At 44.3% G+C, this 12,697-nt stretch overlaps 1 protein-coding gene across 1 annotated transcript in view; it reads right to left on the bottom strand.

The window, feature by feature from the left end:
• The window catches only part of gcn1 (GCN1 activator of EIF2AK4), a 160,775-nt gene that overhangs the window by 54,649 nt on the left and 93,429 nt on the right, over positions 1-12,697 (bottom strand). Inside the window, exons 38-43 of the mRNA XM_068055358.1 lie at positions 12,145-12,365; positions 10,678-10,746; positions 9,829-9,967; positions 8,063-8,259; positions 4,451-4,593; positions 2,083-2,200 (exon numbers count right to left, since the gene is read on the bottom strand). Coding sequence (XP_067911459.1) covers positions 2,083-2,200; positions 4,451-4,593; positions 8,063-8,259; positions 9,829-9,967; positions 10,678-10,746; positions 12,145-12,365 — 887 coding nt within the window. The remainder of the gene's footprint in view (positions 1-2,082; positions 2,201-4,450; positions 4,594-8,062; positions 8,260-9,828; positions 9,968-10,677; positions 10,747-12,144; positions 12,366-12,697) is intronic.

The following is a 12,697-nucleotide window of genomic DNA, read 5'->3' on the forward strand; positions in this document are numbered from 1 at the left end:
GTCCCCGGAAGTGCAGAAGGTTTTAGTTTAGGCAGGCATCAAGATCGGCGCAGGCTGGGAAGGCCGAATGGCCTGTTCCTGTGCTGTACTGTTCTTTGTTCATATGGCCTCATTTGAGGAACCTTCTAAAATATCATCCCTCCTTACTGCAGTAATTGACTCTTTGATCAACAGTGCAACGACACCTCCTCCTTTACACCCTCCCGTCACGTCTGAAGATTCTATACCCTGGAATATTGAGCTACCAGTCCTGCCCTTCCCTCAACCATGTCTCTGTGACAGCAATATCATATTCCCATGTGTTAATCAATGCACTCAATTCATCTGCCTTACTAGTAAGACTCCTTTCGTTAAAATAGATGCAATCCAGCCTTGCATTTTTCACTTGTGCCGTAACAGGTTTACATTTGCTCTGCCTTCCAGACTGAATTAGTTTCTCTTCCATATTTGACTGTGCATCACCCCCTACTGTACCTCCACTCTGTATCCTATCCCCCTACCAAATTAGTTTAAACCCACCCCCACCCCCCAACAGCACTAGCAAACCTCCCAGCAAGGATGTTGGTCTCGTTCCGGTTCAGGTGCAACCTGTACAACTTGAACAGGTCCCACCTTCGCCAGAAACAGACCCAGTGATCCAGGAAACTAAAGCCCTCCCTCCTGCACCATGCCTTCAGCCACGCATTCATCTGCTCTATCCTCCTATTCCTATACTCACTAGCACGTGGCACCGGGAGTAATCCAGAGATTACAACCTTTGAGATCTTGCTTTTTAATCTGCTACCTAGCTCCCTAAATTCTTGTTGCAGGGCCTCATCTCTCTTTCTATCTATGTCGTTGGTACCAATTTGCACCATGACCTCTGACTGTTCACCCTCCCCCTTCAGAATGTCCTGCAGCCACTCCGTGACATCAAGGGAGGTAATATACATTCCAGGAGTCACGTTTGCTGCCACAGAAATGCCTGTCCGTTTCCCCTTACGATTGAATCCCTTATCACTATTGCCCTGCCACTCTTCTTCCTCCACTCCTATGCAGCAGAGCCACCAATGGTGCCATAAATTTGGCTCTTGCTGCTTTCCCTTGAGCCATCTCCCCTAACAGTATCCAAAGCGATATATCTGTTAGACAGGGGGATGGCCACAGGGGACTCCTGCACTACCTGCCTTCCTCTTCCAAGCCAAGATCATTTCTCTACTGTACTGATCTCATCCTTCATTAACCAAGCTACCGCACCTCCTTTTAACCCAAGTTAAATGATTTACTAGGACACTGGTCTCAGCATGGTTCAGGTGAAGGTCGTACCAATGGTACAGCTCCCACTTTCCCCAGTACTGGTGCCAGTGCCCAATGAATTGAAACCCATTTCTCCTACACCAATCTTTGAGCCACGCATTCAACTCTCTGATCTTATTTATCCTATACCAGTTTGCTCATGGTTCAGGTAGCATTCCAGAGTTTTTGCTTTTTAATTTAGCCCCTAGCTGCTCATACTCCCTCAGAAGAACCTCTTTCTTAGTCCTATCTACGTCATTGGTGCCCACATGGACTATGACCAGTGGATCCTTCACCTCCAAGTTTCTCTCCAGCCCAAAGGAGATGTCCTTAACCCTGGCACCGGTCAGGCAACACAGCCTTCGGGACTCTCGCTCTCGGTTGCAGAGAACAGTATTTATCCCCCTAACTATAGTGTCCCCTACCACTGCTACTACATTCCTTTTTACTCTCCCCACTTGAATGGCCCCTGCACCACGGTGCTGTGATCAGTTTGCTCATCCTTCCTGCAGTCCCTGCTCTCGTCCACACAACCTGCAAGAACCTCAAACCTGTTGAGGCTCCTCCATCCTACCTTCTGGATCCCCATACTTGCCTCACTTGTAGTCACACCCTCCTGTCCCTGAGAATGGACCAAATCTGAAGTACAATTTGATATTGCAAGGATAAGGTGGTTGAAAGGTCAGTTAAACAGAGGTTCGTACACTGAGCCATGTCAATCTGTGTCCCTTCAAATTATTGGAAGATGTTGGGCCTTTGTCAATGTGCATGCCCCATACATAATCGGTACCAATTTGTGCACCTTACCTTATTGGACTGGGCAGTGCCAAAGTTGTCATCTTCTGAGGCAGTCTCTGTCGTCATCTTTCCAGTCACTCCTGAGACGTGGAAAAGCAAGTCTCCCAGCAATTGGACTGAACTGAACCTGAAATGCAAACCATAAAAGACTAAATCACATTGCAGTATCTTTGTTTTGTCTTGACTTGGCTTCAAGTGTAATTCAGTCTTCACAAAAATACCCAAATATCCAAAAATCATCCAAATTTGGTGGAGCATGAGGAAGTAGTGGAAACAGAGAGAAACACTGGGGCCAAACAAGCAGTTGGTCTTTCCTCAGTCTGCACAACAAGGTTTTGTTCTAGTACTACATCTCAACTCTGTTAAAGAAAGTAGAGATAGCTGATACAATAAGAAACACAAGAGAAAGTGCACACGATCCAATCAGACAGAGTCAAGGGGCTAGAAGAGATGGAGTTTTGCATGTCTCAGATGCAACACATTGTGACTGAAAAGGGTTACACCAAAAGTAGGGATTTTAACATTTTTCCTTGTGCATTGCTGAAAATAGAGACATGTTGTCGAAACTTTACATCTTGCACTCATCAGGACAATTTGAAAGAATACCAATGTAAGGGAAAACAACCTTATACTGTATGAGAAGAGAGTGCTGACCAAAACTGTACACAGTACTCCAGATGTGGTCTCATCAATACCCTATACAACTGTAGCAAAACATCCCCACTTTTATATTCCATTCCCCTTGCAGCTCCATAGGTGTGTCCTCCAGCTACAGCTTATGAGAACTAAAATAAGAGGGCCTTCACATGGAGAAGATGGGAGACAAAGTCAGAAAAACTTTGACTGCCTTCATTCCTGCAACAAAACTTCACTAGTTTGGGCATCTCAATAGTACAGCATGATTTGCACATTGCCTTGGTGCTGTGGTACCAGAATTTGAATCCAACAGACTGCCAGGGTGACAGTCCCCTCTCCTTGCTAAGTGTAAGAATGGCTTAGGAAATAAGTCTGAGGCAGTTTTGATCCATGAGCCTCAGTGGATATAGGTCTTAGCACAAGTTAAAGATGGTAATGTTACTGAAATGGGTTTCATAGGCTTTGCTCCAATGCAGGAATACACCAGAACAATGTAGAACTGTCAAACTGTTGAGCCATATGGCTTGATCTAGAGGTTATTTTAAGACCCAATTGGTACACTGATCAGCACCCATCAAACAAACATTGCAATATCTTACACAGAGCACAGGGGCTCTGATCAATTAGCATTTGGAAATAAAAGCAGTAAAGAGGAGCTCTTCCCTGGTATGTTAACAGGGTAACACTGACTTAAGCACATGTGGGCCTGGAGCAAGAACCCATGGGAGCAACTTTTAAGAGACAATCTCTCAATTATATTTTCCCTTCCATTTGGAAGATGATCTAATTGCTTGCATTTCTAAACTGATAAATGAAGAATAATCAGAAATTTGTGAACATCTCTTAATCTGTGCACTCAAAGAGAATGTCAGATGGGAAGTGCAATGCTGCTTGCAAACCATCAACTAGGGGCTGGAATACAAACGGGAAGAAGCTTCAGTTGGTCAGATCTCACTGCATCTAGAACACAATGTTCAGTTTTGAGCACACCTCAGGAAAAATATACTGGCCTTGGATGGGATGCCAGTGATACCAGGGCTTAGAGGGTTAAATTATGAGGATAGGGCACATAAATAGCTGTCGAGTGTAGCCGATTGAGGGGTGATCCGAAACAGTAATTTAAAATATTAAATTGATTTGATAGGGTAGATACAGAGAAACTATTTCTTCTGGTGGAGCAATCAAGAATAAAGGGATATAATCATAAAATGAGAGCTAGTCAGTCAGGAGTGAAATCAGGAACCTGCTTTTCACACAAAGGGTTGGAGAAATCAGGAAATTTCTCCTCTGATAGGTTGTGGATGCTTTCAAGACAGAGAAAGGTAGGTTTTTGTTAGGTAATGATTATCAAAGGATAAGGAGTTGAGGTACAGATCAGCCATGATCTAATTGAACTGTGCAAAGTCGAGGAGTTGAATGGATGACTCTTGTTCCTTCGTTTTCATGAATCAGTTATGACATTTGAAATCCAGTGCCGACATTAAATAGAAACGTACAGGCTTCCGTTGGTACTTTTTCCATTCCTAGGGTTTTCAATGTAAACTTGTTCACTCTTAAATCATGCTGCACAAGTCGCGTGCAAGAATCATGGCCACCCTTTCCCTCCTCCGAAGTATTTCCATTTTCAAAATTAACAGCCAAACATATAATTTCTTTTGGAGAACAAGATCAGATAGTTAATAGCTACAATAAAATTCTAACACAAGTGCTGGTGTAACATTAAATGCAATGTTCCAGGTACCTGATCCTCCAGTTATCATCAAACAATCCCTGCTCCAGTTCTGGGAGCAGCAGTGCTATGGCAGTCTCTGCGTACATGCTTATAATTCGCTGTCCAGCACGCAGGGCAGTGTCACGAACAAATTCATTCTCATCCGCCAGAGCCTACACAAAGCAATTGAAATTATTTAATAACCAGTTATGCACACTATGCTACAAGACTTGTGCTGTCTCTTACAGCCTTGCTAGAATATTCATGCCCAAGTCCCTTACTGATTCTTGACCTTGAAGTAACCACATTGTACAAGGAACCGGTTTATACTTTTCAATAACACTCAAAATAAGTGCTCAACCAACAGATAATCCAGTTATGTAGAAATATGGGGAGAAGATAAATATGTGATCTCTTGTGCACAGTACAGGGCTGCTCTCCTGTACAGGAAAAGCAGACTTTAATTTATATAGCACCTTACCATGCCCCTCAGACATCTCAAAATGTTTCATAATGAGCTACAGTGAAGTGCAGGGATTCTTGGGCAAATGTGGCAGTGATTATGCACAAAGCAAGATCCCACAAACAGCAATGAGACGAATGCCCAGTTAAAATGTTGATTGAGGGAAGAATGCTGGCCAGGACACTGGGATAACTCCCTTTTATTTCTTTAATGTACACCTGAACCACAGGAATGGGAGATAGGGTCACAGCTGAGCTCTCATCTGCACGCAACATCTGCAAAATTGATGCAGCATTGCTCTGGAGCATCAACCTGGATTATGAATGCAGCGCATGGAAGGGAGTGGGAGGGTGGGGGCGTTTTACCAGCCAAGTCAAGGTATCACTGAGCTAAGGTAGAGAAGCTGCTTCTTCAGTGTGCAATGGAGACATGTTTTTGGCCTGTCAGTTTTGTGGTTTCAGAATTTTATACTGGTAACAAGCTAATCGAAGTATTAGGCCTGGATATTTACAGGGGCAGATTACGTAGGTGGGGTGGCCTGGTTGCAGGGTTGTGGGTTGAAGGGGGGGGGGGTGGAAGGATGCGGGGTGGTAGTGAAGCTTTGGACAGGAATCCTGTCCAAACCGGAGCACCCGGTGGAAACCCACGCAGTCACAGGGAGAACTTGCAAACTCCGCACAGGCAGTATCTAGAACCGAACCCGGATCGCTGGAGCCGTGAGGCTGCAGTGCTAACCACTGCGTACTGCGCCGTATTAAGATAAAAACAGACGGAAAGAAAAAGTTGAAGAAAATCTGAAAAAATCTCTAATAATTAAAGTCTGAAGCAATGAGACCCCACACATCTAAAACTAAACTTTCAGGGCCAGAAAAGTTGTTTGACAGTAACTAAGACTTATCACACTGTTAAAAACTTAGTTACACCTGAACGCACTAGCCCTGACTTTTTCTGGCGTGTCTAGTGGCAAGTACCGCAACTTCATGCGTTGATGTGTTTTAATGCTGAGTCTATCAGCAAGATAGCACTGTAACGAAGCTTGTGGAGGAGCAGGATACTATGGGGTTTTAACTCCACAGAGTGTGTCTTTAGTCCTTAACATGTGCCCCACCTGGAAGTCAGCATGAGTAACAGGCTTGCAGTCAGGCAGGGAGGACTCCGGAGCAGGGAAGTCCAATCCTGAACACCGGTGTTTGCATTGTGGAGGGGGGGGGGGGGGGGGGGGGGTGGGAATTGGGGGGAAATGGTGAAGGCTTCAGGAAGCCAGGGGAAGGGATGCACTGCTGGCCCACAAGCAGTACTGCAAATGTATTTACTTTCTCCCTGAAGCTATCCTCGCCTCTCTTTGGCATAGGTCAAATCCAGCTAAAGTGTGCAGCCATTCACCTTTTCACAGAATCACAGAATTCGACCCATCGAGTCTGCACCGATGCATTAAAGACACCTGACCTGTCTACCTAATCCCATTTGCCAGCACTTGACCAATAGCCTTGTTGTTTAGCCTTTTGTTACAGGTGAGCTTAAAATGTGAACAGAATTATCTTTTGGAGTTATCCAAGGGGAAAAAAATTAAGGCATGAATTTTAACACCCAAAAACGGTGGATTGGGACACCCAAAAACGGTGGATTGGGACAGATGTTAAAATTTTAAAAATCTGAATCCTGCAAAGCAAGTTTAACATCTGACCCAATACACCTTTTTTTGGGTGTTAAAATTCACCCCTTAGTTAACTCCAAAAGATAATTCTCTTCACATTTTAAGCTTCACTTGTAACAAAAGATGGTAAGCAGCTGCTCACTTTAGCTGGAATTAATCAATACCACCTATACAAGAATAAAAGCAAAATACTGCGGATGCTGGAAATCTGAAATAAAAACAAGAAATGCTGGAACCACTAAGCAGGTCTGGCAGCATCTGTGAAAAGAGAAGCAGAGTTAACCTTTCGGGTCAGTGACCCTTCTTCAGACCACCTATACAAGAGGAAGGCAAGTTTAAAAATCAAAAGTCCAGGTTTATTAAATCACAACATTCATGGATGAAGTAAAGTACAACTAATAAGGAAAACCCAATCACTTTGTGCATTTATAAAGAAATATACTGGTCATCTTTCACTGGAGGAAAATGTTTTTAACGCAATAAAAGACAATTCTCCCTCAACAATAGTTTTTATTGAGGCATGGAACTTTCCAGTTAAAATCCAACAAGCTGTTCACTATATCCCAATGAAAGCTAATTATTTCCAAATATTGACTCTCAAGAGATGGGAACAGTGGGATGGATGGGCAAAGATTCTCCCCAACAGCTGCTCCTAATCCTCATCTATCCTTAGCTAACAGCCAATATAGACAGCATTAGCTTTCCCTCCTCAAAGGTCATTAGTTATGTAAAATCCCCCAGGACCAAAAGCCTTAAGGAATTCAGTCATTTTGGCTCTCTCCCCCTGTAAATCAATACAGCTCCCACTGCATACAGCAGACTCATATGTGCTGATGAGATTGCTCACTATACGCGGTGGATGGTAAAACCATCTTAAATGAAGCAGCTCAAAGTCTCCACTTTCCAACTGCCTCCCATAGGGGCGGCACAGTGGCGCAGTGGTTAGCACTGCAGCCTCACAGCTCCAGGGACCTGGGTTCGATTCCGGGTACTGCCTGTGTGGAGTTTGCAAGTTCTCCCTGTGTCTGCGTGGGTTTTCTCCGGGTGCTCCGGTTTCCTCCCACAAGCCAAAAGACTTGCAGGTTGATAGGCAAATTGGCCATTATAAAAAAAAATTGTCACTAGTCTAGGTAGGTGGTAGGGAAATATAGGGACAGGTGGGGATGTTTGGTAGTAATATGGGATTAGTGTAGGATTAGTATAAATGGGTGGTTGATGTTCGGCACAGACTCGGTGGGCCGAAGGGCCTGTTTCAGTGCTGTATCTCTAATCTAATCTAATCTTAACTGCAAACAGCTGACTGAAGCTGCTTAAAGACCTGATGTGGCCCGAAAACTGCAAAGCTTTTAAATCTGTAAGTACCGATCTGTGTAAAAATAGCTGGTGTGCTCAACAAGTTTTAAGCGGTGCCTATGGTGACGGCAAATGGTTTCTGCCATTTGCCCGATATAAATGGCTGTCTAGGATAAGTGCCGACAGTGCAAGTGGTGGCAACTGTTTCGCCGACTTATAACTGGCCTTTTACCTTCAGAATGCAAGGTATGATGGCTCCTACGTATGCCGTGAACTTGTTTCCAAAGGTCACAGGTAGGTAGATGAACATCATCATGTAACCATCACGGACATGTGGGGCAATCTCCACCTTGCTGGCAGTGGCCACAATATCTGGCATGAGTTTTTCCAGCTTTTCTACTCCGAGTCCAGCCATTACCTCAGCCAAGCCTGAAACACAGGGAGAAAGCATTAAAAACTAGATTGCTTTGCCTGGAGTTCTGCATCGTTACCACAGGGTTTGGAATTGTACCTATAGTCCCAATGACAATCATGTCAAAAATAGTATGAAAATTCACCAAGCGTGTTGACAGCAAGTTGATAAATGTCCCATCTTTGGTGTGATCTTCCTGAATGTACCATAGTTCAACCCTTACATGGCTGCAAATCAAAATGGCACACTGTTGCTTGGTAACCATGCAGGAATGATTACATGTCACAGACCACCCTGCAGGTAAGCCTTGGTTCTGGTATCATACACTCCATTCATTCTCATTGAAATTTATAAGATTCTTCAAAGGCTTGAAAGAGTAGATGCTGAGAGGTTTTTTCCCCCTGGCTGGGGAGTCTAGAACTAGGGGCCAGAGTCTCAGGATAAGGGGTCAGCCATTTAGGACTGAGAAGAAATTTATTCACTCAGAGGGTTGCGAATCTTTGAAATTCTCTACCCAAATGCTGTGGATGCTCAATGAGTATATTCAAGGCTGAGATGGCTGGATTCTTGGACTCTAGGGAATCAAGGGATATGGGGATCGGGCAGGAAAGTGGAATTGAGGTCAAGGATCAGCCACAATCTTACTGAATGGCAGAACAGGCTCAGGGGCTGTACGTCCTATTGCAATTGAATGTGCAGGATGAAGAAGTCTACATAATCTGCGCTCTTCTGGAGAAATCATAAAATGGTGCTGGACTTGGGAGAGGGTCCAGCTCATTAACTGTTGGGCATGAAACCAGGTACTGGTCTCAACTAATGTCAAGAACAAATGAATGGAGATGGAGCGACAACTGTTAACACAGACTTTGCTTATTTGACACAACAAACCAGTGACAACCACCAAATTGCAGCTCAAATGTTAAAAAATATCGACAAACTTTTCAAACAAAAGACAGTGGCATTTATACGAACATACGAATTAGGAGCAGGAGTAGGTCACTCGGCCCCGCTCCGCCATTCAACAAGATCATGGCTGATCTGATTGTAACCTGAACTCCACATTTCGCATTTGGTGGCAAAAAGCAAGATTGATGCAAGTTTGAGTAAAACTCTGTTCAGTTCCTAATTGCAGTCATCTTTCACGATGAGAAGTCAGCAGGAAACTACACGATAGCCGGGAAAAAGGGTGGGTCATGGGGAGAGAAAGAATATTGAAAATCTGAGGGGAACAGCATGTGTTCGAAGTCAACTTCAGAGGGGCGGTGGTTTGAAGTCACTGTTTCAACCCCTTGCCTTAGGCATCAGACCAGGAAGAACAAAAAAGAAACTTCCCAAAGTATCCCCATGAAAACACTTAAATTTTTTAAAATAACAAATTTCTCATATAAACACTGAACACAACATTAAATGTGCAATACAAAATAGTAACGATGGACTGTTTGCTTGTCTGGTGACAGCAAACTGTTGTTGATATCTCCACATGTGCTCATGTGGGTGAGATGATTGAAGAATTTTAGGGTGCGCTGTCTTTAGTTAACCAGCTATTATAGGAACACTTCCTCTTTCTGAAGTTCTGGCCTCCTCACCTTGTGCAGCACCGGATCGATCAACTGAACTCTGCTCTGAAGCCAGCATCTCCATAAGCCAAGGTAGCAGGTCATCAAAGCACGACTCTCCCATTCCTTTCACCATCGCCCCCAGAGCCTTGGCCGAAACCGTACGAACCTGGAATTGGAAGTTGCTCTCAGTAATGGCGCCATGAAACTATCATTGATGGTCATAAAAACACATCTGGTTCACTAATGTCCTTTAGGGAAGGAAATCTGCTGCCCTTACCCAGTCTGGCCTACATGTGACTCCAGATCCACAGCAATGTGGTTGACTCATAATTGCTCTCTGAAATGGCCGAGCAAGCCACTCAGTTGTCAAAGGCAATTAGGGATGGACAACAAATGCTGGCCTTGCCAGCAATGTCCACATCCCATGAAAGAAATAATTTTAAAAACCTTGGCAAACGACAGAACTGCGTGAACATGATTGCACACTAAAGCAAAACTTTTGAGTTTGTGCCCAACCCAACAGCATTGAATTCAGGCATTGACGATAACAATCAGATTCGGTAGTAGCAACATAATACTGTATAGCCCAGCTTAGCATCAGCAGCGTGACCCAGGAGAGTCTGGGTCAGCCAGCAACAGGAGCTCCAACAATGCTGGTTCAGTAACTGAACCAGAGAATGAATGACTCTAATATAGTACAAGCAGTCAGCCACTTACCAAGACTGGTCAAATGCCTCCCCCAAACATTAATGCTTCTATTTGTCAGGTACTTGTAGCACAGAGATTACAATATTTTTAACAGATGGTTTTAAATTGGCTCCAGGTATGTTCAACATAACCACAGTCATAGTAACAAGAGACAGTAAAGATTCTTACCTCTGGAACAGGGTCCAACAGAGACAGCTTCAATCCAGGCATCACACTGGGCAAGTATGGTGCAAGATCCTGGAACCAATGGAAAGTAGTCAAAAATTCTGGCTTGGTCACAATGCTCGTTTTATTTATCGATCAACCTTGCACTCAACACTGACTAGCCCATCACAGCTCAGGACAACTACTTACCTTGCTTTGTTTTGGACTGGCAAATATGGACCTACTTTGTACCTCTAAGTAAAAAGCAAGATGGATACAGAACTGGCTCAGTCACAGAAGACAGAGGGTAACAGTGGATGGGTGTTTTTCTGAATGGAGGGATGTGACTAGTGGTGTTCTGCAGGGATCAGTGCTGGGACCTTTGTTGTTTGTAGTATATATAAATGATCTGGAGGAAAATGTAGCTGGTCTGATTAGTAAGTTTGCAGACGACACAAAGGTTGGTGGAGTTGCGGATAGTGATGAGGATTGTCTGAGGATACAGCAGGATATAGATCGGTTGGAGACTTGGGCGGAGAAATGGCAGATGGAGTTTAATCCGGACAAATGTGAGGTAATGCATTTTGAAAAGGTCTAATGCAGGTGGGAGGTATACAGTAAATGGCAGAACCCTTGGGAGTATTGACAGGCAGAGAGATCTGGGCGTACAGGTCCACAGGTCACTGAAAGTGGCAACGCAGGTGGATAAGGTAGTCAAGAAGGCATACGGCATGCTTGCCTTCATCGGTCGGGGCATAGAGTATAAAAATTGGCAAGTCATGTTGCAGCTGTACAGAACCTTAGTTCGGCCACACTTAGAATATTGCGTGCAATTCTGGTCGCCACACTACCAGAAGGACGTGGAGGCTTTGGAGAGGGTACAGAGGAGGTTTACCAGGATGTTGCCTGGTCTGGAGGGCATTAGCTATGAGGAGAGGTTGGAAAAACTCGAGATTGTTTTCACTGGAACGACGGAGGTGGAGGGGCGACATAATAGAGGTTTACAAAGTTATGAGCGGCATGGACAGAGTGGATAGTCAGAAGCTTTTTCCCAGGGTGGAAGAGTCAGTTACTAGGGGACATAGGTTTAAGGTGCGAGGGGCAAAGTTTAGAGGGGATGTGCGAGGCAAGTTTTTTTTTTTACACAGAAGGCGGTGAGTGCCTGGAACTTGCTGCCAGGGGAGGTGGTGGAAGCAGATACAATAGCGACGTTTAAGAGACATCTTGACAAATATACGAATAGGAAGGGAATAGAGGGATATTGGTCCCGGAAGTGCAGAAGGTGTTAGTTTAGGCAGGCATCAAGATCGGCGCAGGCTTGGAGGGCTGAATGGCCTGTTCCTGTGCTGTACTGTTCTTTGTTCTTTTGTTACCTAGCCAATGGATTGCAAACCTTCAGTTTTTTTTATTAAATGGGATTAAACCCTTTTCAGTAATACAGGAGGGCATAAATTAGGAAGTGTTCATTATCTGCAATATTGCTCGGATTACCTTCTGGTCTGTAAGGGAATACATATTCCCTATGATTTGTGCAGCCATCTTACGGGTATCTGTGGATCGATCCTGGAATGCTCGCTGTACGATTGGCATGATCAGGGCTAGAGATGGAGCATCAATAAAGTGGACAAACTTGGTATCGAGCAGAGTCTGAAGGCACAGCTGTGTCCTCCTGGATGGGTCCGTCAGGGCATCCAACAAGACGGGCGTGATCGCTGGACAAATAAATTAACACATTAGCTCAATTCTTTGCATTAATGTTTGCCCGAATGAGAAAGTTAAGCAAACTAAAAAGTGCTCTTAATATATTTCACGATCACTAGTAAATAAAACACCAAACTCAAATGTCTGTATTTTGGGGCAGGGGTGGATCACTCTGGAATCAGTCACATGTAGAAACCCATCATGCATGAATGTAGTTGTAGTAGGGAACAGTATAGCTAATGGGATAAAGAACAAAGAACAGTACAGCACAGGAACAGGCCATTCGGCCCTCCAAGCCTGCGCCGATCTTGATGCCTGCCTAAACTAAAACCTTCTGCACTTC

The sequence above is a fragment of the Heterodontus francisci genome, chromosome 23 (assembly GCF_036365525.1).
Source record: "Heterodontus francisci isolate sHetFra1 chromosome 23, sHetFra1.hap1, whole genome shotgun sequence".
In the NCBI taxonomy this organism is placed as follows: Eukaryota; Metazoa; Chordata; class Chondrichthyes; order Heterodontiformes; family Heterodontidae; genus Heterodontus; species Heterodontus francisci.